We start from the raw sequence: 23,854 nt of genomic DNA, 5'->3' as shown, positions 1-23,854 counted from the left end.
TCTCTCTGTTTTGTCTGTCTGTCCCTATGTCCTTGTCATATTGAGCAGTGTAGAGGGAGACTACAGCCACTGACATCTACTCTCTGTTTGTCTCTTTAAGCCAACATCATAGAGAGGGTGGGGCTGGGCTATACCGCTGTACCGAGCGAGAGGAGCGATGGGGAGAGAGGGGAGGAGAGGAAGGGAGGAATGTGAGACGAGGAAGAAGGAGGGAAGGAGGGATTTTGAATGATAGACAGAGAAGGAGGGATCGGAGTGACAGAGGGAGGAGAAAAGGGAGGGAGAATGATAGCAAAAGGGAGGGCTTAGGGAAATAGAGAGCACAATTGAGAGAGAGAGAGAGAGAGAGAGAGAGAGAGAGAGAGAGAGAGAGAGAGAGAGAGAGAGAGAGAGAGAGAGACCATGTAAAGCGTGTTGCCGCTGCTGGCTCTGTAATGCACTATGAGCAAGGGATGAGAGAGAGAGTCACACACACACTGTCTCTCCACACGTGCGCACCCACACACACACACACACACACACACAAACACACACACACACGCACGCAATGAAACTGAGAGTTGCTTTGATCGGGAGATCAAGAGACACACACACATTCTCTCTTTCTCTCACACACAGAGGGAGTAGGGAAGGCATCCAGGCTGGTGCCTTTTGAAGCAGCAGTGAAAGAAAGAGGAGAGAGGACAGGGGGACTCTAAGGCACCGGACCACTGTCACCTACCGACCAGCCCCCCGCCGATGATCCACAGCTACAGCCACTGCACAGTAAGAGACAACAGCTACCTGTCACCTCCCTCCCTTCATCCCTCCATTCATTCATTCATGCCTCGCTGCCCCTCTCCTCATTTGTGTGAAGGATACTCAACCGTGGTGATGTTGGAGTTGGAGATCCGAGGGGAGGCTAGGCAGGCACACTGCATGAGTTCCCTTTCCCTAAGTCTCTCTCTTGCTTCCTCATTCATGAATGTCACCTCTGTTTGTGGGAACTGCTGGGATTAAAAAATGTTTCTCTCTGTTTTCTCTCTCTCTCTCTCTCTCTCTCTCTCTCTCTCTCTCTCTCTCTCTCTTTCGCTCTCTCTCTTTCGCTCTCTCTCTCTCTCTCTCTCTCTTTCGCTCTCTCTCTCTCTCTGTCTTTCCCCTCTCTCTCGGGGGGTAGGTGAAAAGGGGGTTATGCCAGGAGAGCTTGAAAGGAAGGGACGATCCAGCTCTCCGTCTGTCCATCCGTCCGTCCACCCGTCATCCTCATTCCTCTTTTTTTTCAGAGCCGATATCTCAGGTCGGACGGTCCCGTTTTTAATTCTTTCTTTTTCTCTTGTAATTTATTATTTTTTTCTCTTTTTTGATGGAGGGATGTGAAGGATCAGGTGAAGAAAGGAGGAGTTGCATTGTGGATGTCTGAAAGGTTGTGTCATTTATAGTTTTTTTGGTTTGTTCTTATTTCAACGATCACTTTATTTCAACGATCACCTCCTGACTGAATTGAAGCGTGTGTGTGAGCAGCAGGACTGGAGGCTATAAGGACTTTGAGACTTATCTCTGTTTTGATATGATTCGGTCGTCAGGAAAATTCTTTCCTGTCCTGAAGGAGCTGTGTCAAAGTTAGCTGGAGCTGCAGGGAGAGGAGGGGGCCGTGGGGAGGGCCTGTGGCCCAGGACGAAGCACCCAACCTGGGACGCACCCAGGGGGACACTGGCGTAGTGGCTCTTCTCACCCACTGATAACTGTGTACCTGAAAATGACACCATGAGTTTTATATTTTCCTGCTGCCATGGTGACGGAGGGACAGTGACAACAACGTAAACAACAACAAGTGCAATAGCAGGCAACAGCCTAAAGGAGAACAACAACAGCAAAACCACCAGTGACTGGAACAACACATTGCATCGAACCAAACCTCAACTAGTCAACATCCCATAACTTCTGGGTGAGCCTTTGACAAGGACTCCACCACTCTCACTGCCGTGGTGGTCTCCTCCCTCCATTCACCAGCAAGAGTCCCCTAGTGACCCCAACTCTGCTACTATATTCCTCCAGATATTGTTGACATAACATATTGACATTTCTATGTCAATCTAGGAAAGTTTTCTCAAGGATTCTGGGTAATCTCCTCCGGCGGTGCGCCGTCGCCCTGGGTGAAAGGGCAGGGGGGCGGCCCACGGTTCCCCCCGACCACAACCGGGTGAAGAACAGGAGCGGGCGGCAATATGGCGGCTCTCGCCAGCTCGTTGATCCGCCAGCGGCGGGAGGTGAAGGACCCCCAGGCCAACCGGCAGGTGGCCAACAAGAGGAAGCCGTGCCCCAAGGCCAACAAGTCCCTGTGCCAGAAACAAATATTATTACTCATATCAAAAGTCCGACTATGTGGCAATCGAGGGCGAAAGTTAGAAAAAAAACCGGGTGAGTCAATATATACAGTACCAGTCAAAAGTTTCGACACACCTACTTACTCAAGGGTTTTTCTTTATTTTTTACTATTTTCTACATCGTCGAATAATAGTGAAGACATCAAAACTATGAAATAACACATAACACACATTTGAATCATATATTAACCAAAAAAAGTGTTAAACAAATCCAAATATATTTCATGTTTAAGATTCTTCAAAGTAGCCACCCTTTGCCTTGATGACAGCTTTGCCACTCGTGGCATTTTCTCAACCAGCTTGATGAGGTAGTCAAATGAAATGCATTTCAATTAACAGGTGTGCCTTGTTCATTTGTGGATTTTCTTTCCTGCTTAATGCGTTTGAGCCTATCAGTTGTGTTGTGACAAGGTAGGGCTGGTATACAGAAGATAGCCCTATTTGGTCAAGTCCATATTATGGCAAGAACAGCTCAAATAAGCAAAGAGATCATCATTACTTTAAGCATGAAGGTCAGTCAATACGGAACATTTCAAGAGTTTTGGAAGTTTCTTCAAGTGCAGTCGAAAAAAAACATAAATTGCTATGATGAAACTGTCTCTCATGAGGAACGCCACAGGAAAGGAAGACCCAGAGTTACCTCTGCTGCAGAGAATAAGCTCATTAGAGTTACCAGCCTCAGAAATTGCAGCCCAAATAAATGTTTCACAGAGTTCATGTAACAGACACATCTCAACATCAACTGTTCAGAGGAGACTGCATGAATCAGGCCTTCAAGGTCAAATTGCTGCAGAGAAAACACTACTAAAGAACACCAATGAGAAGAAGAGACTTGCTTTCTCCAAGAAACACTAGCAATGGACATTAGACCAGTGGAAATCTGTCCTTTCGTCTGATGATTCAAAATTTTAGATTTTTGGTTCCTACCGCCGTGTCTTTGTGAGACGCAGAGTAGGTGATAGGATGAAATCCACGTGTGGTTCCCACTGTGAAGCATGGAAGTTGTGTGATGGTGTGGGTGTGCTTTGCTGGTGACACTGTCTGTGATTTATTTAGAATTCAAGGCACACTAAACCAGCATGGCTACCACAGCATTCTGCAGTGATACTCTGTCCCATCTGGTTTGCGCTTAGTGGGACTATCATTTTGTTTTTCAACAGGACAATGACCCAACACACCTCCAGGCTGTGTAAGGGCTATTTGACCAAGAAGGAGAGTGATGGTGCTGCATCAGATGACCTGGCCTCCACAGTCACCAACTGCAACCCAATTGAGATGGTTTGGGATGAGTTGGACCGCAGAGTGAAGAAAAAGCAGCCAACAAGTGCTCAGCATATATGGGAACTCCTTCAAAACTGTTGGAAAAGCATTCCAGGTGAAGCTGGTTGAGAGAATGCCAAGAGTGGGCAAAGCTGTCATCAAGGCAACGGGTGGCTACTATGAAGAATCTCAAATCTCAAATATATTTGGATTTGTTGAACACTTTTTTGCTTACTACATGATTCCATATGTGTTATTTCATAGTTGTGACGTCATCACCATTATTCGACAATGTATAAAATAGTAAAAATAAAGAAAAACCCTTGAATAAGTAGGCTTGTCCAAACTTTATACTGGTACTGTATTTTCACTTTCATGTATGTGAGTATATACTTGTCTATTACTCTCTTTCTTTTACTTGCTTCTTAATACTCCCAAGAGTTGTGAAGGTATTATTGTTCTGGTTTATTTCATCATATACAGTCTGTACCCACCATACATGACCCCACCAATCCATATTGACAGTTTACATGATTGTCAAGAAGCTCAAAGCTTCTTTATCTTCTTGTTACCGAACAGACATATAAGTTGAGCATGTGTTGACTGTAGAAAGCAGAGGTGACCCAGCGGTGCAGTTAGCATAAGCCCCGTTGTATTCAGGCGAATGGCCTGATTATCCGTTGAATTATCACCTGAATGGAAACGAGGGAGAGTTAGGATTTGTATGTACTGGTTGTGTTAAAAATACAAATAATTCTATCTACTCAATACTGACAATACAATAAAAGTCGATTTTGTTTTCTCTAACAAAATGTTCCACATCTGCTACATCCTTTCCCCTATTATAACTTTAAACAATGTACCATACAGAATGAACCACACGACTGCCCCCTACTCTGTCTGTAATGGGTGTGATTATTGTGTTACATGTCAGCACAGCGGACTGACCAGCAGACAGGTCCTGGTCATTTGCGGCGATAGAAAGAACTTGGCGTGTCATTGTGATTTAGCACTGTGTAAAAACATCAATACCCTCATTTACGGGGCAACTGGTGTGTGTGTGTGTGTGTGTGTGTGTGTGTGTGTGTGTGTGTGTGTGTGTGTGTGTGTGTGTGTGTGTGTGTGTGTGTGTGTGTGTGTGTGTGTGTGTGTGTGTGTGTGTGTGTGTGTGTGTGTGTGTGTGTGTGTGTGTGTGTGTGTGCGTGCGTGTGTGTGTTCGCATGTGTTATTTAAAAACCTGTGTGTGTGTTTTACATAATTAACCCAGTGACACATTAAACCGGTCAGACTAAATCTATCACAATACACTTCTGGTTAGTGGAATTAAACTAGACTTGAGGAGGCATATTCCCAGACTGCTTTGAGGGGCCTTCGTCACGGTGGCTGCTGCGGTTTTATGATCTCATAAGTAAATGGACCAAAATTAAGTTTAATGGTGGCAACAGTATTTCTATGAGCTAGTGTGAGACAGTGAGCTGGTTATAAGACAAACTGTTCTTCATGTAGAACAATGTTATTTATGGGACATCCTGCTTTTGTGTTTATATTCACACGTATCTCTGTGCTCTTGACATTTGGAACTAGTTGTTTGGAGTAGTCAGTGTGTCAAAATATTGAAATCATTTCAGACTATACGGTCACCTTTTTACAGTATATTTAAGCAATAATGCCCGGGGAGGTGTGGTATATGGCCAATTTACCACAGCTAAGGGCTGTTCTTACGCACAACGCAATGCGTGCCAGGACACAGCCATTAGCAGTGGTATATTGGCCATGTATGGGTCATTCTTGTCATATTTTTATTATATAAAATGAAATGTTAAAAGATTTTGAATATAAATTGAAATGTCCAGTATAATGAATTGAAATAAATGTATTATTAAAAAACCAAATCATGTTTTTTAACTGGCACTAAGAATTCTGTAACGTAATTATATAACATCATTCACCAATTTTCAACTGCATGGTACAGAAACAGGCAAGTAATCACATTGTTTTATATCTGTATTTTGTTGTTTTTTAAAGTCAGGTGGGGATCGTCGAGATGACCAACTCAACCCCGTTACATGAAATAAAGATGGAAAACTAGTACTTATCAAAATAATACTTTAACCCATAAAAATATACAATCTATTCATTCATGCACACCATGTGGTCTCCTGTCCTTCACCACATGAGGAGCAGAGGCCATTTTGAACCAAAAAAACTCAACCCGGTCACAAGCATAGTAATAAAAATGTTTTAATGCCTGAGGTGGGAAAATATGTTTTCTTGACGGTTTAATATGTACTTAATGTTGTGGGGTGTTCAGTTATTCTAGTAAAAATGTTTTATCTAATATTAGCGCAGCCCAAGAATGACCCATATCACAAACCCCAGAGGTGCCTTATTGCTATTATAAACTGGTTACCAACGTAATTAGAGCAGTAAAAATACATGTTTTGTCAAACCCGTGGTATACAGTCGGATTTACCACAGCTGTCAGCCAATCAGCACTCAGGGCTCGAACCACCCAGTTTATAATTAGCCTTTTCTCTCTCTGTATACCAGGTTCTATTTAGTCATTTATTTCAAAGTATGATTTCCGGCAAGTTGTGTGAAGACTCACTCAGAATTGAAGAATTGAAGGCTGACTTAGTTAGATGCTTCCAGAGGTTTCTCTCTGTCATGGAGGGACTGTTGAGTGAAGTGAACAGTCTATGAGCGGTGTGTCGACGTTCTATAAATACGGTGTAAACGTTCCGTTGGTAGAGCATAGTTCTTGCTACGGCACGATAAGTGGAGGCGATTCCCGGCACCACCCATACGCAAAACATGGACGCGGCAGGTTAGTAAGTCATACGTGAATATGATATGAAACCTAATACCAAGTCACCACTCCCCTCTCCAAACCCCAGTAGCCATTGGTCTAACTGGGTGTGTGTAGTAGCTGCTGCGGTCCTCATTCCGCTGGTCGACCCGCTATATGTATTATCAAGTTCGTCAGGGTGATCACGGTGGAAACCTTACCCCTGAACACAGCATCTGCCGCCGCGGCCACCATGCACTGCACTGTAATTACCGGTGGAAAATATGGCCCCCGCACTCACGCATGTACACATGCCCCGGTGAACATAGATATCAGCCCAGGTCCTAATGGCCGGCCCTTCCTTCTCTAATGGGTTGCACCAGCGGTCGCTGCAGTCGGATTGTTTTATTATGGTAATACAAGCCCCTTTTGCTTTCTATGGCTTCTCCACGATTCCGGCATTCACTACGTATTAGTATGGATTAGACATCGCTTGCCCATGTCATTGTGGGAATATTGCCTGTCAGCAAAAAAAGAGAGAGGGAGAGAGCGAGTGAGAATCGGTGACCCATGGCCGTGAGTTTGTAGGTGTTACTCAGTGTGTGTTTTTCCGTCTCTGGTGCCTCTGCCTGTGTGTGCACAGTAACAGAAACTGTAATTGATATGGTAATTTTGGGTATTATCAACAATTTTACTGCAGCATACTGTAAATTATGGAGCATTGTGGGAAAATGTTGCAGGTGGTGAAAGAATTGCTGTATTTCGAATGGTACTGTAATTCCACCCACTGAATTTCTAAAGTCTTTGAAAGTCAAGTTAATAAACAGATCACTGACCATTTCCAATACCACCGTATCTTCTCCGCTGTGCAATCCGGTTTCCGAGCTGGTCACGGAAACGCTAAACAAGGTCCTAAACGATATCATAACCGCCATCGATAAAAGACAGTACTGTGCAGCCGTATTCATCGACCTGGCCAAGGCTTTCATCTCTCAATCGTCGTATTCTTATCGGCAGACTCAACAGCCTTGGTTTCTCAAATGACTGCCTCGTCTGGTTCAGCAACTACTTCTCAGAAAGAGTTCAGTGTGTCAAATCGGAGGGCCTGTTGTCCGGACCTCTGGCAGCCTCTATGGGGGTACCACAGGGTTCAATTCTCGGGCCGACTCTTTTCTCTGTATATATCAATGATGTCGCTCTTGCTGCGGATGATTCCCTGATCCACCTCTACGCAGACGACACCATTCTGTATACTTCTGGCCCTTCTTTGGACACTGTGTTAACTAACCTCCAAATGAGCTTCAATGCCATACAACACTCCTTCTGTGGCCTCCAACTGCCCTTAAACGCTAGCAAAACCAAATGCATGCTTTTCAACCTTTCGCTGCCCGCACCAGCCCACCCAACTAGCATCACTACTCTGGATGGTTCTGACCTAGAATACGTGGACAACTACAAATACCTAGGTGTCTGGCTAGACTCTAAACTCTCCTTCCAGACTTATATCAAACATCTCCAATCCAAAATTAAATTGGCTTCCTATTTCGCAACAAAGCCTCCTTCACTCACGGCGCCAAAATAACCCTAGTAAAACTGACTATCCTACCGATCCTCGATTTCGGCGATATCATCGACAAAATAGCTTCCAATACTCTACTCAGCAAACTGGATGCGGTCTATCACAGTGCCATCCATTTTGTTACCAAAGCGCCTTATACCACCCACCACTGCGACCTGTATGCTGTCGTTGGCTGGCCCTTGCTACATATTCGTTGCCAGACACACCGGCTCCAGGTTATCAATAAGTCTATGCTAGGTAAAGCTCCGCCTTATCTCAGTTCACTGGTCACGATAACAACACCCACCCGTAGCACGCGCTCCAGCAGGTATATCCCACTGGTCATCCCCAAAGCCAACACCTCCTTTGGCCGCCTTTCCTTCCAGTTCTCTGCTGCCAGTGACTGGAACGAATTGCAAAAATTGCTGAAGCTGGAGACTTACATTTCCCTCACTAACTTTAAACATCAGCTATCTGAGCAGCTAACCGATCGCTGCAGCTGTACATAGTCCATCTGTAAATAGCCCACCCAATCTTCCTACCTCATCCCCACATTGTTTTTATTTACTTTGCTGCTCTTTTGCACCCCAGTATCACTACTTACACACAATCATCTGCTCATCATCCTCTGCTCATCTATCACTCCAGTGTTAATCTGCTAAATTGTAATTACTTTGCTACAATGGCCTATTTATTGCCTTACCTCCTCAAGTCATTTGCACACACTGTATATAGACTTTCTTTTTTTTCTATTGTGTTATTGACTGTACCCTTGTTTATTCCATGAATAACTCTGTTGTTGTTTCTGTTGCACTGCTTTGCTTTATCTTGGCCAGGTTGCAGTTGTAAAAGAGAAATTGTTCTCAACTAGCCTACCTGGTTAAGTAAAGGTGAAATAATTATATATATATTTTTAAGAATACGGTATCGTATCTTTGGATCGCCAAAAACCTTTTGACCGTAGTGGGTGTAAGTTATTGTTGTTTCTGTTGCATTGACATATTTTGAGGTGTGCCTTGTGAGAGGCTATATCTGTTAGCCCCATGAATAAGAATGCTGTACCAACTTAACTCCTATGTGATTATAGTGCCCCATCAATTTGTATAGGGGGCAGATTGGAATGGCAGCAAGTCTTCAACCATAAACGGTTGAGCATTTTGCCTCGTCCTTTTGGTCTGTTTGGCCCTGTGGTCACTGTGGGTTTGGAAGTCTTTGTTAAGGCCTTTGTTATGTGCAAATGATATAAAACACCAAATATTCATAAATACACTGTAATGTGAAAACACTTTACCTACTGTAGCAGCCAACCTGCTTGCACTAATCACTTGTAATTACAGTAAAATATTGTGAAATCCATTCATTCTGATAACAGTAGCTTCACTTTTTTACAATATAATACAGTCAATTTTACAGTATTGTATTGTGTGTCAATACACAGTACTTGCCTTGTTACCGTATTTATATATATATTATATATATATATACTGTAATATGAAATACAGAATTTCACTTGCCACCAAGCTGCCTGTAAGCTACTGTCAAATTCACAGTAACCTCATTTACAATGTGTGTGTGCCTCTGGCTGTGTGTTTGTGTCTGTGCATCCCATTGGCTGTGTATGTGTTCCTGCCTCTGTGTGTGTGTGGTGTAGGTGGTTGGAGGCCATCATTGATCACTCATCACCAGTGTCCCCACAGAATATTCCTGACCTCTCCTGTTCGTAGCTCACCCTCAAAGGGGCATCTGGTTGGTTTTGCTTTGGCTCTACCCAGCATGCAACAAGCTTCTACAAGAGTTTATCTCAATTATAGATCAGCAGAGGGGATGGAGAGAGGAGTGGGATGGAAAGAGGCATGGAGAGAGGGACAGGGAGAGGACTGGGATGGAGAGAGGGACAGGGAAAGGACTAGGATGGAGAGAGGAGGGATGGAGAGAGGGACAGGGAGAGGACTGGGATGGAGAGAGGGACAGGGAAAGGACTAGGATGGAGAGATGGATGGAGAGAGGGACAGGGAGAGGACTAGGATGGAGAGAGGGATGGAGAGAGGGACAGGGAGAGGACTGGGATGGAGAGGGATGAAAGAGGGACAGGGAAAGGACTGGGATGGAGAGAGGGATGGAGAGAGGGACAGAGAGGACTGGATGGAGAGAGGGATGGAAAGAGGGATGGAGAGAGGGACAGGGAAAGGACTGGGATGGAGAGAGGGATGGAGAGAGGAGTGGGATGGAAAGAGGCATGGAGAGAGGGACAGGGAAAGGACTGGGATGGAGAGAGGGATGGAGAGAGGAGTGGGATGGAAAGAGGCATGGAGAGAGGGACAGGGAGAGGACGGGAGATGGAGAGAGGGACAGGGAAAGGACTGGGATGGAGAGAGGGATGGAGAGAGGGTCAGAGAGGACTGTATGGAGAGAGGGATGGAAAAAGGGACAGGGAAAGGACTGTGATGGAGAGAGGGATGGATGGAAAGAGGGATGGAAAGAGGGATGAGAAAGGGACAGGGAAAGGACTGGGATGGAGAGAGGGATGGAGAGAGGGACAGAGAGGACTGGATGGAGAGAGGGATGGAAAGAGGGATGGAGAGAGGGACAGGGAAAGGACTGGGATGGAGAGAGGGATGGAGAGAGGAGTGGGATGGAAAGAGGCATGGAGAGGGGGACAGGGAGAGGACGGGAGATGGAGAGAGGGACAGGGAAAGGACTGGGATGGAGAGAGGGATGGAGAGGGGTCAGAGAGGACTGTATGGAGAGAGGGATGGAAAGAGGGATGGAAAAAGGGACAGGGAAAGGACTGTGATGGAGAGAGGGATAGATGGAAAGAGGGATGGAAAGAGGGATGAGAAAGGGACAGGGAAAGGACTGGGATGGAGAGAGGGATAGAGAGAGGGTGAGAGAGGACTGGGTGGAGAGGGATGGAAAGAGGGATGGAGAAGGGACAGGGAAAGGACTGGGATGGACAGAGGGAAGGAGAGAGGGATGGAGAGAGGGACAGGGAAAGGACTGGGACGGAGAGAGGGATGGAGAGAGGGATGGAGAGAGGGATGGAGAGAGGGATGGAGAGAAGGATGGAGAGAGGGATGGAGAGAGGACTGGGATGGAGAGAGGGATGGAGAGAGGGATGAGAGAGGGATGAAAAGAGGTATGGACAGAGAGAGGGGTGGAGAGGACTGAGATGGAGAGAGGGATGGAGAGAGGTATGGAGAGAGGGAAAGAGAAAGGACTGGGATGGAGAGAGGGATGGAGAGAGGGACAGAGAGGACTGGATGGAGAGAGGTATGGACAGAGAGAGGGACGGAGAGGACTGAGATGGAGAGAGGTATGGAGAGAGGTACAGCGAGGACTGGATGGAGAGATGTATGGACACAGAGAGGGACGGAGAGGACTGGATGGAGAGAGGTATGGAGTGAAGGACAGAGAGGACTGAGATGGAGAGAGATATGGACAGAGAGAGGGACGGAGAGAGGGACGGAGAGAGAGACAGAGAGAGGGACAGAGAGAGGGACAGAGAGAGGGACAGAGAGAGGGACGGAGAGGACTGAGATGGAGAGAGGGATGGAGAGAGAGACAGAGAGGACTGGATGGAGAGAGATATGGACAGAGAGAGGGACGGAGAGAGGGACAGAGAGAGGGACGGAGAGAGGGACAGAGAGAGGGACAGAGAGAGGGACAGAGAGAGGGACAGAGAGAGGGACAGAGAGGACTGGATGGAGAGAGGGACAGGGAAAGGACTGGGATGGAGAGAGGTATGGAGAGAGGGACAGAGAGGACTGGATGGAGAGAGGGATGGAGAGGACTGGGATTGAGAGAGGGATGGAGAGAGGGACAGAGAGGACTGGATGGAGAGAGGTATGGAGAGGACTAGATGGAGAGAGAGACAGAGAGGACTGGATGGAGAGAGGTATGGAGAGAAGGACAGAGAGGACTGAGATGGAGAGAGGTATGAGGAGAGCGGGGGACGGAGAGAGGGACGGAGAGAGGGACAGAGAGAGGGACAGAGAGAGGGACGGAGAGGACTGAGATGGAGAGGGATGGAGAGAGGGACAGAGAGGACTGGATGGAGAGAGGTATGAAGAGATGACTGGATGAAGAGAGGGATGGAGAGAGGGACAGGGAGGACTGGATGGAGAGAGGGACAGAGAGGACTGGGATGGAGAGAGGGATGGAGAGAGGGACAGAGAGGACTGGGATGGAGAGAGGGATGGAAAGAGGGATGGAGAAAGGGACAGGGAAAGGACTGGGATGGAGAGAGGGATGGAGAGAGGGTCAGAGAGGACTGGATGGAGAGCGATGGAAAGAGTGATGGAGAGAGGGACAGGGAAAGGAATGGGATGGAGAGAAGCAGGGAGAGAGGGACAGGGAGAGGACTGGGTTGGAGAGAGGGATGGAGAGAGGGAGAGGAAGAGGACTGGGATGGATAGAGGGATGGAGAGAGGGACAGGGAGAGGACTGGGATGGAGAGAGGGATGGAAAGAGGGTCAAAGAGGACTGGATGGAGAGAGGGATGGAAAGGGGGATGAGAAAGGGACAGGGAAAGGACTGGGATGGAGAGAGGGTTGGAGAGAGGATCAGAGATGACTGGATGGAGAGAGGGATGGAAAGAGGGTCAAAGAGGACTGGATGGAGAGAGGGATGGAAAGAGGGTCAAAGAGGACTGGATGGAGAGAGGGATGAGAAAGGGACAGGGAAAGGACTGGGATGGAGAGAGGGATGGAGAGAGGGTCAGAGAGGACTGGATGGAGAGGGATGGAGAGAGGGACAGGGAGATGACTGGAGATGGAGAGAGGGATGAGAGAGGGACAGGGAAAGGACTGTGATGGAGAGAGGGATGGAGAGAGGGACAGAGAGGACTGCAAGGAGAGAGGGATGGAAAGAGGGGTGGATAGAGGGACAGGGAAAGGACTGGGATGGAGAGAGGGATGGAGAGAGGAGTGGGATGGAAAGAGGCATGGAGAGAGGGACATGGAGAGGACTGGAGATGGAGAGAGGAACAGGGAAAGGACTGGGATGGAGAGAGGGATGGAAAGAGGGATGGAAAGAGGGATGAGAAAGGGACAGGGAAAGGACTGGGATTGAGAGAGGGGTGGAGAGAGGGTCAGAGAGGACTGGATGGAGAGCGATGGAAAGAGGGATGGAGAGAGGGACAGGGAAAGGACTGGGATGGAGAGAGGGATGAGAGAAGGACATGGAGAGGATTGGGATGGAGAGAGGGATGGAGAGAGGGACAGGGAGAGGACTGGGATGGAGAGAGGGATGGAGAGAGGGACAGGGAGAGGACATGGATGGAGAGAGGGATGAGAGAGGGACAGGGAAAGGACTGGGATGGAGAGAGGGATGGAGAGAGTGTCAAAGAGGACTGGATGGAGAGAGTGATGGAAAGAGGGTCAAAGAGGACTGGATGGAGACAGGGATGGAAAGAGGGATGAGAAAGGGACAGGAGAAAGGGACAGGGAAAGGACTGGGATGGAGAGAGGGATGGAGAGAGGGACAGAGAGGACTGGGATGGAGAGAGGGATGGAGAGAGGGACAGAGAGGACTGGGATGGAGAGAGGGATGGAAAGAGGGATGGAGAAAGGGACAGGGAAAGGACTGGGATGGAGAGAGGGATGGAGAGAGGGTCAGAGAGGACTGGATGGAGAGCGATGGAAAGAGTGATGGAGAGAGGGACAGGGAAAGGAATGGGATGGAGGGAGAGAGGGACAGGGAGAGGACTGGGTTGGAGAGAGGGATGGAGAGAGGGAGAGGGAGAGGACTGGGATGGATAGAGGGATGGAGAGAGGGACAGGGAGAGGACTGGGATGGAGAGAGGGATGGAAAGAGGGTCAAAGAGGACTGGATGGAGAGAGGGATGGAAAGGGGGATGAGAAAGGGACAGGGAAAGGACTGGGATGGAGAGAGGGATGGAGAGAGGGTCAGAGAGGACTGGATGGAGAGAGGGATGGAGAGAGGGACAGGGAAAGAACTGGGATGGAGAGAGGGTTGGAGAGAGGATCAGAGATGACTGGATGGAGAGAGGGATGGAAAGAGGGTCAAAGAGGACTGGATGGAGAGAGGGATGGAAAGAGGGTCAAAGAGGACTGGATGGAGAGAGGGATGAGAAAGGGACAGGGAAAGGACTGGGATGGAGAGAGGGATGGAGAGAGGGTCAGAGAGGACTGGATGGAGAGGGATGGAAAGTGGGATGGAGAGAGGGACAGTGAGAGGACTGGAGATGGAGAGAGGGATGAGAGAGGGACAGGGAAAGGACTGTGATGGAGAGAGGGATGGAGAGAGGGACAGAGAGGACTGCAAGGAGAGAGGGATGGAAAGAGGGGTGGATAGAGGGATAGGGAAAGGACTGGGATGGAGAGAGGGATGGAGCGAGGAGTGGGATGGAAAGAGGCATGGAGAGAGGGACATGGAGAGGACTGGAGATGGAGAGAGGAACAGGGAAAGGACTGGGATGGAGAGAGGGATGGAAAGAGGGATGGAAAGAGGGATGAGAAAGGGACAGGGAAAGGACTGGGATTGAGAGAGGGGTGGAGAGAGGGTCAGAGAGGACTGGGTGGAGAGCGATGGAAAGAGGGATGGAGAGAGGGACAGGGAAAGGACTGGGATGGAGAGAGGGATGAGAGAAGGACATGGAGAGGATTGGGATGGAGAGAGGGATGGAGAGAGGGACAGGGAGAGGACTGGGATGGAGAGAGGGATGGAGAGAGGGACAGGGAGAGGACATGGATGGAGAGAGGGATGAGAGAGGGACAGGCAAAGGACTGGGATGGAGAGAGGGATGGAGAGAGTGTCAAAGAGGACTGGATGGAGAGAGTGATGGAAAGAGGGTCAAAGAGGACTGGATGGAGACAGGGATGGAAAGAGGGATGAGAAAGGGACAGGAGAAAGGGACAGGGAAAGGACTGGGATGGAGAGAGGGATGGAGAGAGGGTCATAGAGGACTGGATGGAGAGAGGGATGGAGAGAGGGACAGGGAAAGGACTGGGATGGAGAGAGGGATGGAGAGAGGAGTGGGATGGAAAGAGGCTTGGAGAGAGGGACAGGGAAAGGACTGGGATGGAGAGAGGGATGGAGAGAGGAGTGGGATGGAAAGAGGCATGGAGAGAGGGACAGGGAGAGGACGGGAGATGGACAGAGGGACAGGGAAAGGACTGGGATGGAGAGAGGGATGGAGAGAGGGTCAGAGAGGACTGTATATGAAGAGAGGGATGGAAAGAGGGATGGAGAAAGGGACAGGGAAAGGACTGTGATGGAGAGAGGGATGAGAGAGGGTCAGAGAGGACTGGATGGAGAGAGGGATGGATGGAAAGAGGGATGAGAAAGGGACAGGGAAAGGACTGGGATGGAGAGAGGGATAGAGAGAGGGTGAGAGAGGACTGGGTGGAGAGGGATGGAAAGAGGGATGGAGAAGGGACAGGGAAAGGACTGGGATGGACAGAGGGATGGAGAGAGGGATGGAGAGAGGGACAGGGAAAGGACTGGGATGGAGAGAGGGATGGAGAGAGGGAAGGAGAGAGGGATGGAGAGAAGGATGGAGAGAGGGACGGAGAGAGGACTGGGATGGAGAGAGGGATGGAGAGAGGGATGAAAAGAGGTATGGGCAGAGAGAGGGGTGGAGAGGACTGAGATGGAGAGAGGGATGGAGAGAGGTATGGAGAGAGGGAAAGAGAAAGGACTGGGATGGAGAGAGGGATGGAGAGAGGGACAGAGAGGACTGGATGGAGAGCGGTATGGACAGAGAGAGGGACGGAGAGGACTGAGATGGAGAGAGGTATGGAGAGAGGTACAGCGAGGACTGGATGGAGAGAGGTATGGACATAGAGAGGGACGGAGAGAGGGACAGAGAGAGGGACAGAGAGAGGGACAGAGCGAGGGACAGAGAGAGGGACAGAGAGAGGGACGGAGAGGACTGAGATGGAGAGAGGGATGGAGAGAGAGACAGAGAGGACTGGATGGAGAGAGATATGGACAGAGAGAGGGACGGAGAGAGGGACGGAGAGAGGGACGGAGAGAGGGACAGAGAGAGGGACAGAGAGAGGGACAGAGAGAGGGACAGAGAGGACTGGATGGAGAGAGGGACAGGGAAAGGACTGGGATGGAGAGAGGTATGGAGAGAGGGACAGAGAGGACTGGATGGAGAGAGGGATGGAAAGAGGACTGGATTGAGAGAGGGATGGAGAGAGGGACAGGGAGGACTGGATGGAGAGAGGGACAGAGAGGACTGGGATGGAGAGAGGGATGGAGAGAGGGACAGAGAGGACTGGATGGAGAGAGGTATGGAGAGGACTAGATGGAGAGAGAAACAGAGAGGACTGGATGGAGAGAGGTATGGAGAGGACTGGATGGAGAGAGGGACAGAGAGGACTGGATGGAGAGAGGTATGGAGAGGACTGGATGGAGAGAGGGACAGAGAGGACTGGATGGCGAGAGGTATGGAGAGAGGGATGGAGAGGACTGGATGAAGAGAGGTATGGAGTGAGTGATGAAGAGAGGGATGGAGAGAGGGACAGGGAAAGACTGGGATGGAGAGAGGGACAGAGAGGACTGGATGGAGAGAGGTATGGACAGAGAGAGGGACGGAGAGGACTGAGATGGAGAGAGGTATGGAGAGAGGTACAGCGAGGACTGGATGGAGAGAGGTATGGACAGAGAGAGGGACGGAGAGGACTGGATGGAGAGAGGTATGGAGAGAAGGACAGAGAGGACTGAGATGGAGAGAGGTCTGGAGAGAGGGACAGAGAGGACTGGATGGAGAGAGATATGGACAGAGAGGGGGACGGAGAGAGGGACAGAGAGAGGGACAGAGAGAGGGACAGAGAGAGGGATGGAGAGGACTGAGATGGAGAGAGGGATGGAGAGAGGGATGGAGAGAGGGATGAAGAGATGACTGGATGGAGAGAGGGATGGAGAGAGGGACAGGGAGGACTGGATGGAGAGAGGGATGGAGAGAGGGACAGGGAGGACTGGATGGAGAGAGGGACAGAGAGGACTGGGATGGAGAGAGGGATGGAGAGAGGGACAGAAAGGACTGGGATGGAGAAAGGGATGGAGAGAGGGACAGAGAGGACGGGATGGAGAGAGGGACAGAGAGGACTAGATGGAGAGAGAGACAGAGAGGACTGGATGGAGAGAGGTATGGAGAGGACTGGATGGAGAGAGGGACAGAGAGGACTGGATGGAGAGAGGGACAGAGAGGAATGGGATGGAGAAAGGGATGGAGAGAGGGACAGAGAGGACTGGGATGGAGAGAGGGATGGAGAGAGGGACAGAGAGGACTGGGATGAGAGAGGGATGGAGAGAGGGACAGAGAGGACTGGATGGAGAGAGGTATGGAGAGGACTAGATGGAGAGAGAGACAGAGAGGACTGGATGGAGAGAGGTATGGAGAGGACTGGATGGAGAGAGGGACAGAGAGGACTGGATGGAGAGAGGTATGGAGAGGACTGAATGGAGAGAGGGACAGAGAGGACTGGATGGAGAGGACTGGATGGCGAGAGGTATGGAGAGAGAGATGGAGAGGACTGGATGAAGAGAGGTATGGAGTGAGGATGAAGAGAGGGATGGAGAGAGGGATGGAGAGGACTGGATGGAGAGAGGTATGGAGAGGACTGAATGGAGAGAGGGACAGAGAGGACTGGATGGAGAGAGGGACAGAGAGGACTGGATGGAGAGAGGGATGGATGGAAAGAGGGATGAGAAAGGGACAGGGAAAGGACTGGGATGGAGAGAGGGATAGAGAGAGGGTGAGAGAGGACTGGGTGGAGAGGGATGGAAAGAGGGATGGAGAAGGGACAGGGAAAGGACTGGGATGGACAGAGGGATGGAGAGAGGGATGGAGAGAGGGACAGGGAAAGGACTGGGATGGAGAGAGGGATGGAGAGAGGGAAGGAGAGAGGGATGGAGAGAAGGATGGAGAGAGGGACGGAGAGAGGACTGGGACGGAGAGAGGGATGGAGAGAGGTATGGGCAGAGAGAGGGGTGGAGAGGACTGAGATGGAGAGAGGGATGGAGAGAGGTATGGAGAGAGGGAAAGAGAAAGGACTGGGATGGAGAGAGGGATGGAGAGAGGGACAGAGAGGACTGGATGGAGAGCGGTATGGACAGAGAGAGGGACGGAGAGGACTGAGATGGAGAGAGGTATGGAGAGAGGTACAGCGAGACTGGATGGAGAGAGGTATGGACAGAGAGAGGGACGGAGAGGACTGGATGGAGAGAGGTATGGAGAGAAGGACAGAGAGGACTGAGATGGAGAGAGGGTCTGGGGAGAGGGACAGAGAGGACTGGATGGAGAGAGATATGGACAGAGAGGGGGACGGAGAGAGGGACAGAGAGAGGGACAGAGAGAGGACAGAGAGAGGATGGAGAGGACTGAGATGGAGAGAGGGATGGAGAGAGGGATGGAGAGAGGGATGAAGAGATGACTGGATGGAGAGAGGGATGGAGAGAGGGACAGGGAGGACTGGATGGAGAGAGGGATGGAGAGAGGGACAGGGAGGACTGGATGGAGAGAGGGACAGAGAGGACTGGGATGGAGAGAGGGATGGAGAGAGGGACAGAAAGGACTGGGATGGAGAAAGGGATGGAGAGAGGGACAGAGAGGACTGGATGGAGAGAGGTATGGAGAGGACTAGATGGAGAGAGAGACAGAGAGGACTGGATGGAGAGAGGTATGGAGAGGACTGGATGGAGAGAGGGACAGAGAGGACTGGATGGAGAGAGGGACAGAGAGGAATGGGATGGAGAAAGGGATGGAGAGAGGGACAGAGAGGACTGGGATGGAGAGAGGGATGGAGAGAGGGACAGAGAGGACTGGGATGAGAGAGGGATGGAGAGAGGGACAGAGAGGACTGGATGGAGAGAGGTATGGAGAGGACTAGATGGAGAGAGAGACAGAGAGGACTGGATGGAGAGAGGTATGGAGAGGACTGGATGGAGAGAGGGACAGAGAGGACTGGATGGAGAGAGGTATGGAGAGGACTGAATGGAGAGAGGGACAGAGAGGACTGGATGGAGAGGACTGGATGGCGAGAGGTATGGAGAGAGAGATGGAGAGGACTGGATGAAGAGAGGTATGGAGAGAGTGATGAAGAGAGGGATGGAGAGAGGGATGAAGAGGACTGGATGGAGAGAGGGATGGAGAGGACTGGATGGAGAGAGGGATGGAGAGGACTGGATGGAGAGAGGGACAGAGAGGACTGGATGGAGAGAGGGATGGATGGAAAGAGGGATGAGAAAGGGACAGGGAAAGGACTGGGATGGAGAGAGGGATAGAGAGAAGGACATGGAGAGGATTGGGATGGAGAGAGGGATGGAGAGAGGGACAGGGAGAGGACTGGGATGGAGAGAGGGATGGAGAGAGGGACAGGAGAGGACATGGATGGAGAGAGGGATGAGAGAGGGACAGGCAAAGGACTGGGATGGAGAGAGGGATGGAGAGAGTGTCAAAGAGGACTGGATGGAGAGAGGATGGAAAGAGGGTCAAAGAGGACTGGATGGAGACAGGGATGGAAAGAGGGATGAGAAAGGGACAGGAGAAAGGGACAGGGAAAGGACTGGGATGGAGAGAGGGATGGAGAGAGGGTCATAGAGGACTGGATGGAGAGAGGGATGGAGAGAGGGACAGGGAAAGGACTGGGATGGAGAGAGGGATGGAGAGAGGAGATGGAAAGAGGCTTGGAGAGAGGACAGGGAAAGGACTGGGATGGAGAGAGGGATGGAGAGAGGGGATGGAAAGAGGCATGGAGAGAGGGACAGGGAGAGGACGGGAGATGGACAGAGGGACAGGGAAAGGACTGGGATGGAGAGAGGGATGGAGAGAGGGTCAGAGAGGACTGTATATGAAGAGAGGGATGGAAAGAGGGATGGAGAAAGGGACAGGGAAAGGACTGTGATGGAGAGAGGGATGAGAGAGGGTCAGAGAGGACTGGATGGAGAGAGGGATGGATGGAAAGAGGGATGAGAAAGGGACAGGGAAAGGACTGGGATGGAGAGAGGGATAGAGAGAGGGTGAGAGAGGACTGGGTGGAGAGGGATGGAAAGAGGGATGGAGAAGGGACAGGGAAAGGACTGGGATGGACAGAGGGATGGAGAGAGGGATGGAGAGAGGACAGGAAAGGACTGGGATGGAGAGAGGGATGGAGAGAGGGAAGGAGAGAGGATGGAGAGAAGGATGGAGAGAGGGACGGAGAGAGGACTGGGATGGAGAGAGGGATGGAGAGAGGGATGAAAAGAGGTATGGGCAGAGAGAGGGGTGGAGAGGACTGAGATGGAGAGAGGGATGGAGAGAGGTATGGAGAGAGGGAAAGAGAAAGGACTGGGATGGAGAGAGGGATGGAGAGAGGGACAGAGAGGACTGGATGGAGAGCGGTATGGACAGAGAGAGGGACGGAGAGGACTGAGATGGAGAGAGGTATGGAGAGAGGTACAGCGAGGACTGGATGGAGAGAGGGATGGAGAGAGGGATGGAGAGAGGGATGGAGAGGACTGGATGGAGAGAGGGACAGGGAGGACTGGATGGAGAGAGGGATGGAGAGGACTGGATGGAGAGAGGGATGTAGAGGACTGGATGGAGAGAGGGATGGAGAGGACTGGATGGAGAGAGGGATGGAGAGGACTGGATGGAGAGAGGGATGTAGAGGACTGGATGGAGAGTGAGGTTAACTATGTAATGTTAATGCCTGTATCATATATGGTGACAGTTCAAACGTGTTGCAATGTGTGATCTTCTAGTTGGTGTACACTGTTTTGTTTATATTGGTGCTGTGGTGATATGGGTCAATTTGTTTTAGTGTGTCTGTGTATCTGAGTGTTCCACGTGTTCCTTCCTGCGTGTGTGTGCGTGGTCTTACAATATACAGTATACAGTATACGTACTTACCCATAACCGTTCCTACTCATGCCCCACTATTTCCTAAGCAAGTAGTTTAGGTTCCATGTGTTTATGTACAGGTGCGTGTGTGAGCAAGCTCTAAATAAACATTCAGGTTGCTTGTGTCCATTTCTGTGTGTGTGCGCCTGCCTGGATGTGATGCATGTGTGTATCGTCTGTAATCGCTGCCTACCTGTGTGTCAGTGACAGATGATGATCTGACGTGCATGTCCCTGACTGACCCTTCCTCCTCCTCCCCACCCCCCTCCGTCAGACCCCATCTCAACTCACTCACCGGGTGGCTGGTAACAACCCATACGAATGACGGCCTCACCCTCCACTACAGCCCAGTCAGCTGTTAACAAGGTCAGCCTGCCTCTCTGCAACCACAGAGAGGAGGAATCACCACACTGGAATTGTGTGTGTGTGTGTTTGAGAAGGAATGGGAAGATTTATAGGTGTGTGTGTGTGTGTGTTTGAGAAGGACATATAAATGCTGTTTACCAAACAGAATACAATAACACTTCTACTGCATATCAGGTCAGGGACACACACATCTAGTGTGCACGGGTTGGCGCATGCCTGACTACGTTTGTGTGTGTGTGTGTGCGGTGCTGCCGTGGCTAGAGATATCGGGAAAGGAAAGGGCCCTACTACTACTATAAATCCACAGATACACCCTTTGATAAGGCCTGATGAGCAGCTCATCGTTGCGGTGTGATTCATCAGGCCCCATCAGCACTGCTCATTAACACACTGATTTATCAATCACACACACACACACACACACACACACACACACACACACACACACACACACACACACACACACACACACACACACACACACACACACACACACACACACACACACACACACACACACACACACACACACACACACACACACACACACACACACACACACACACACACACAATGATTTCATCAATAACACTGTGCTCAGTGTGGAGAGCAACCATTCTGCCCTGCACAATTTTTGGAGAGAGAGAGGGAGAGAGAACACAGTAGCAGAATACCTGACTACTGTGACTGACCCAAACTTAATTAAGGAAAGCTTTGACTATGTACAGCCTTGCAATTGAGAGAAGCCGCCGTAGGCAGACCTGGCTATCAAGGAAAGACAGGCTATGTGCACACTGCCCACAAAATGAGGTGGAAACTGAACTGCACTTCCTAACCTCCTGCCAAATGTATGACCATATTAGAGACACAGACCCACAAAGAATTCTAAAACAAACCCAATTTTGATAAATCTATTGGGTGAAATACCACAGTGTGCAATCACAGCAGCAAGATTTGTGACCTGTTGGCTCAAGAAAAGGGCAACCAGTGAAGAACAAACACCATTGTAAATGCAACCTATATTTAGGTTTATTTATTTTCCCTTTTGTACTTTAACCATTTGCACATAACGACATTTGAAATGTCTTTATTATTTTGGAACTTTTGTGGGTGTAATGTTTACTGTTATTCTGTATTGTTTATTTCAATTTGGTTTCCTATCTATTTCACTTGCTCTGGCAATGTTAACATATGTCGAGCGAGAAAGCCCTCAAATTGAGAGGTTACCCCAACATCTCCCCCACTTTTCTACTCCCTTGCTCTCGCAGTGCCCAAACCCTTATATTCTCAAGGACCCCTCCCTCCCTCCCTCCCTCCCAACATCAAGTGTCTTCTTCCTCAACATGGTGTTGACATCTGTCTCCCTCCCTCCCTCCCTCCCTCCCTCCCTCCCTCCCTCCCTCCCTCCCTCCCTCCCTCCCTCCCTCCCTCCCTCCAAGTCTGTCTTCTTCCTCAACATGGTGTTGACATCTGTCTCCTTCCTCTATCTCCCTCCCTCCCTCCCTCCCTCCCTCCCTCCCCTCCCTCCCTCCCTCCCTCCCTCCCCTCCCTCCCTCCCTCCCCCCCTCCCTCCCTCCCTCCCTCCCCCTCCCTCCCTCCCTCCAAGTCTGTCTTCTTCCTCAACATGGTGTTGACATCTGTCTCCTTCCTCTATCTCCCTCCCTCCCTCCCTCCCTCCCTCCCTCCCTCCCTCCCTCCCTCCCTCCCCCCTCCCTCCCTCCTCCCTCCCTCCCTCCCTCCCCCTCCCTCCAAGTCTGTCTTCTTCCTCAACATGGTGTTGACATCTGTCTCCCTCTATCTCCTCCCTCTCCCTCCCTCCCTCCCTCCCTCCCTCCCTCCCTCCCTCCCTCCCTCCCTCCCTCCCTCCCTCCCTCCCTCCCTCCCTCCAAGTCTGTCTTCTTCCTCAACATGGTGTTGACATCTGTCTCCTTCCTCTATCTCCCTCCCTCCCTCCCTCCCTCCCTCCCTCCCTCCCTCCCTCCCTCCCTCCCTCCCTCCCTCCCTCCCCCTCCCTCCCTCCCTCCCTCCCTCCCTCCCTCCCTCCCTCCCTCCCTCCCTCCCTCCCTCCAAGTCTGTCTTCTTCCTCAACATGGTGTTGACATCTGTCTCCTTCCTCTATCTCCTCCCTCCCTCCCTCCCTCCCCCTCCCTCCCTCCCTCCCTCCCCTCCCTCCCTCCCTCCCCCTCCCTCCCCTCCCTCCCTCCCTCCCTCCCTCCCTCCCTCCAAGTCTGTCTTCTTCCTCAACATGGTGTTGACATCTGTCTCCTTCCCCCTCCCTCCCTCCCTCCCTCCCTCCCTCCTCCCTCCCTCCCTCCCTCCCTCCCTCCCTCCCTCCCTCCCTCCCTCCCTCCCTCCCTCCCCCTCCCCCCCTCCCTCCCTCCCTCCCTCCCTCCCCCCTCCAAGTCTATCTTCTTCCTCAACATGGTATTGACGTCTGCTAGCCAGGTAGTTAGTCAGGGACAACGGGAGCTGGGGAATTGTGTAGCTGTATTATAAACCCAGGACTCAGAGAAGCTGCTACATGCATTTATAATGGAGCTCTGATTGCTACAGGGGGACGGCTGGTATTGGGGATGACATGGCAGGCATTCACTTGCTGTAGTAACTACACACAGTAGACAGTGTTGTGCACACACACACACACACACACACACACACACACACAC

At 50.5% G+C, this 23,854-nt stretch overlaps 1 protein-coding gene across 1 annotated transcript in view; it reads left to right on the top strand.

The window, feature by feature from the left end:
- Positions 1 to 406: 406 nt before the first annotated feature.
- LOC127916059 (fibroblast growth factor 11-like) overlaps positions 407 to 23,854 on the top strand; it is a 143,358-nt gene continuing 119,910 nt past the window's right edge. Inside the window, exons 1-2 of the mRNA XM_052497264.1 lie at positions 407 to 765; positions 1,157 to 2,397. Of these exons, the coding sequence (XP_052353224.1) occupies positions 2,205 to 2,397 (193 nt within the window). The 5' untranslated portion in view covers positions 407 to 765; positions 1,157 to 2,204. The remainder of the gene's footprint in view (positions 766 to 1,156; positions 2,398 to 23,854) is intronic.

The sequence above is a fragment of the Oncorhynchus keta genome, chromosome 35, assembly GCF_023373465.1.
Source record: "Oncorhynchus keta strain PuntledgeMale-10-30-2019 chromosome 35, Oket_V2, whole genome shotgun sequence".
In the NCBI taxonomy this organism is placed as follows: domain Eukaryota; kingdom Metazoa; phylum Chordata; class Actinopteri; order Salmoniformes; family Salmonidae; genus Oncorhynchus; species Oncorhynchus keta.
Note: the sequence above shows the minus strand (reverse complement) of the source record. Positions and strands in the feature narration are given on the sequence as shown.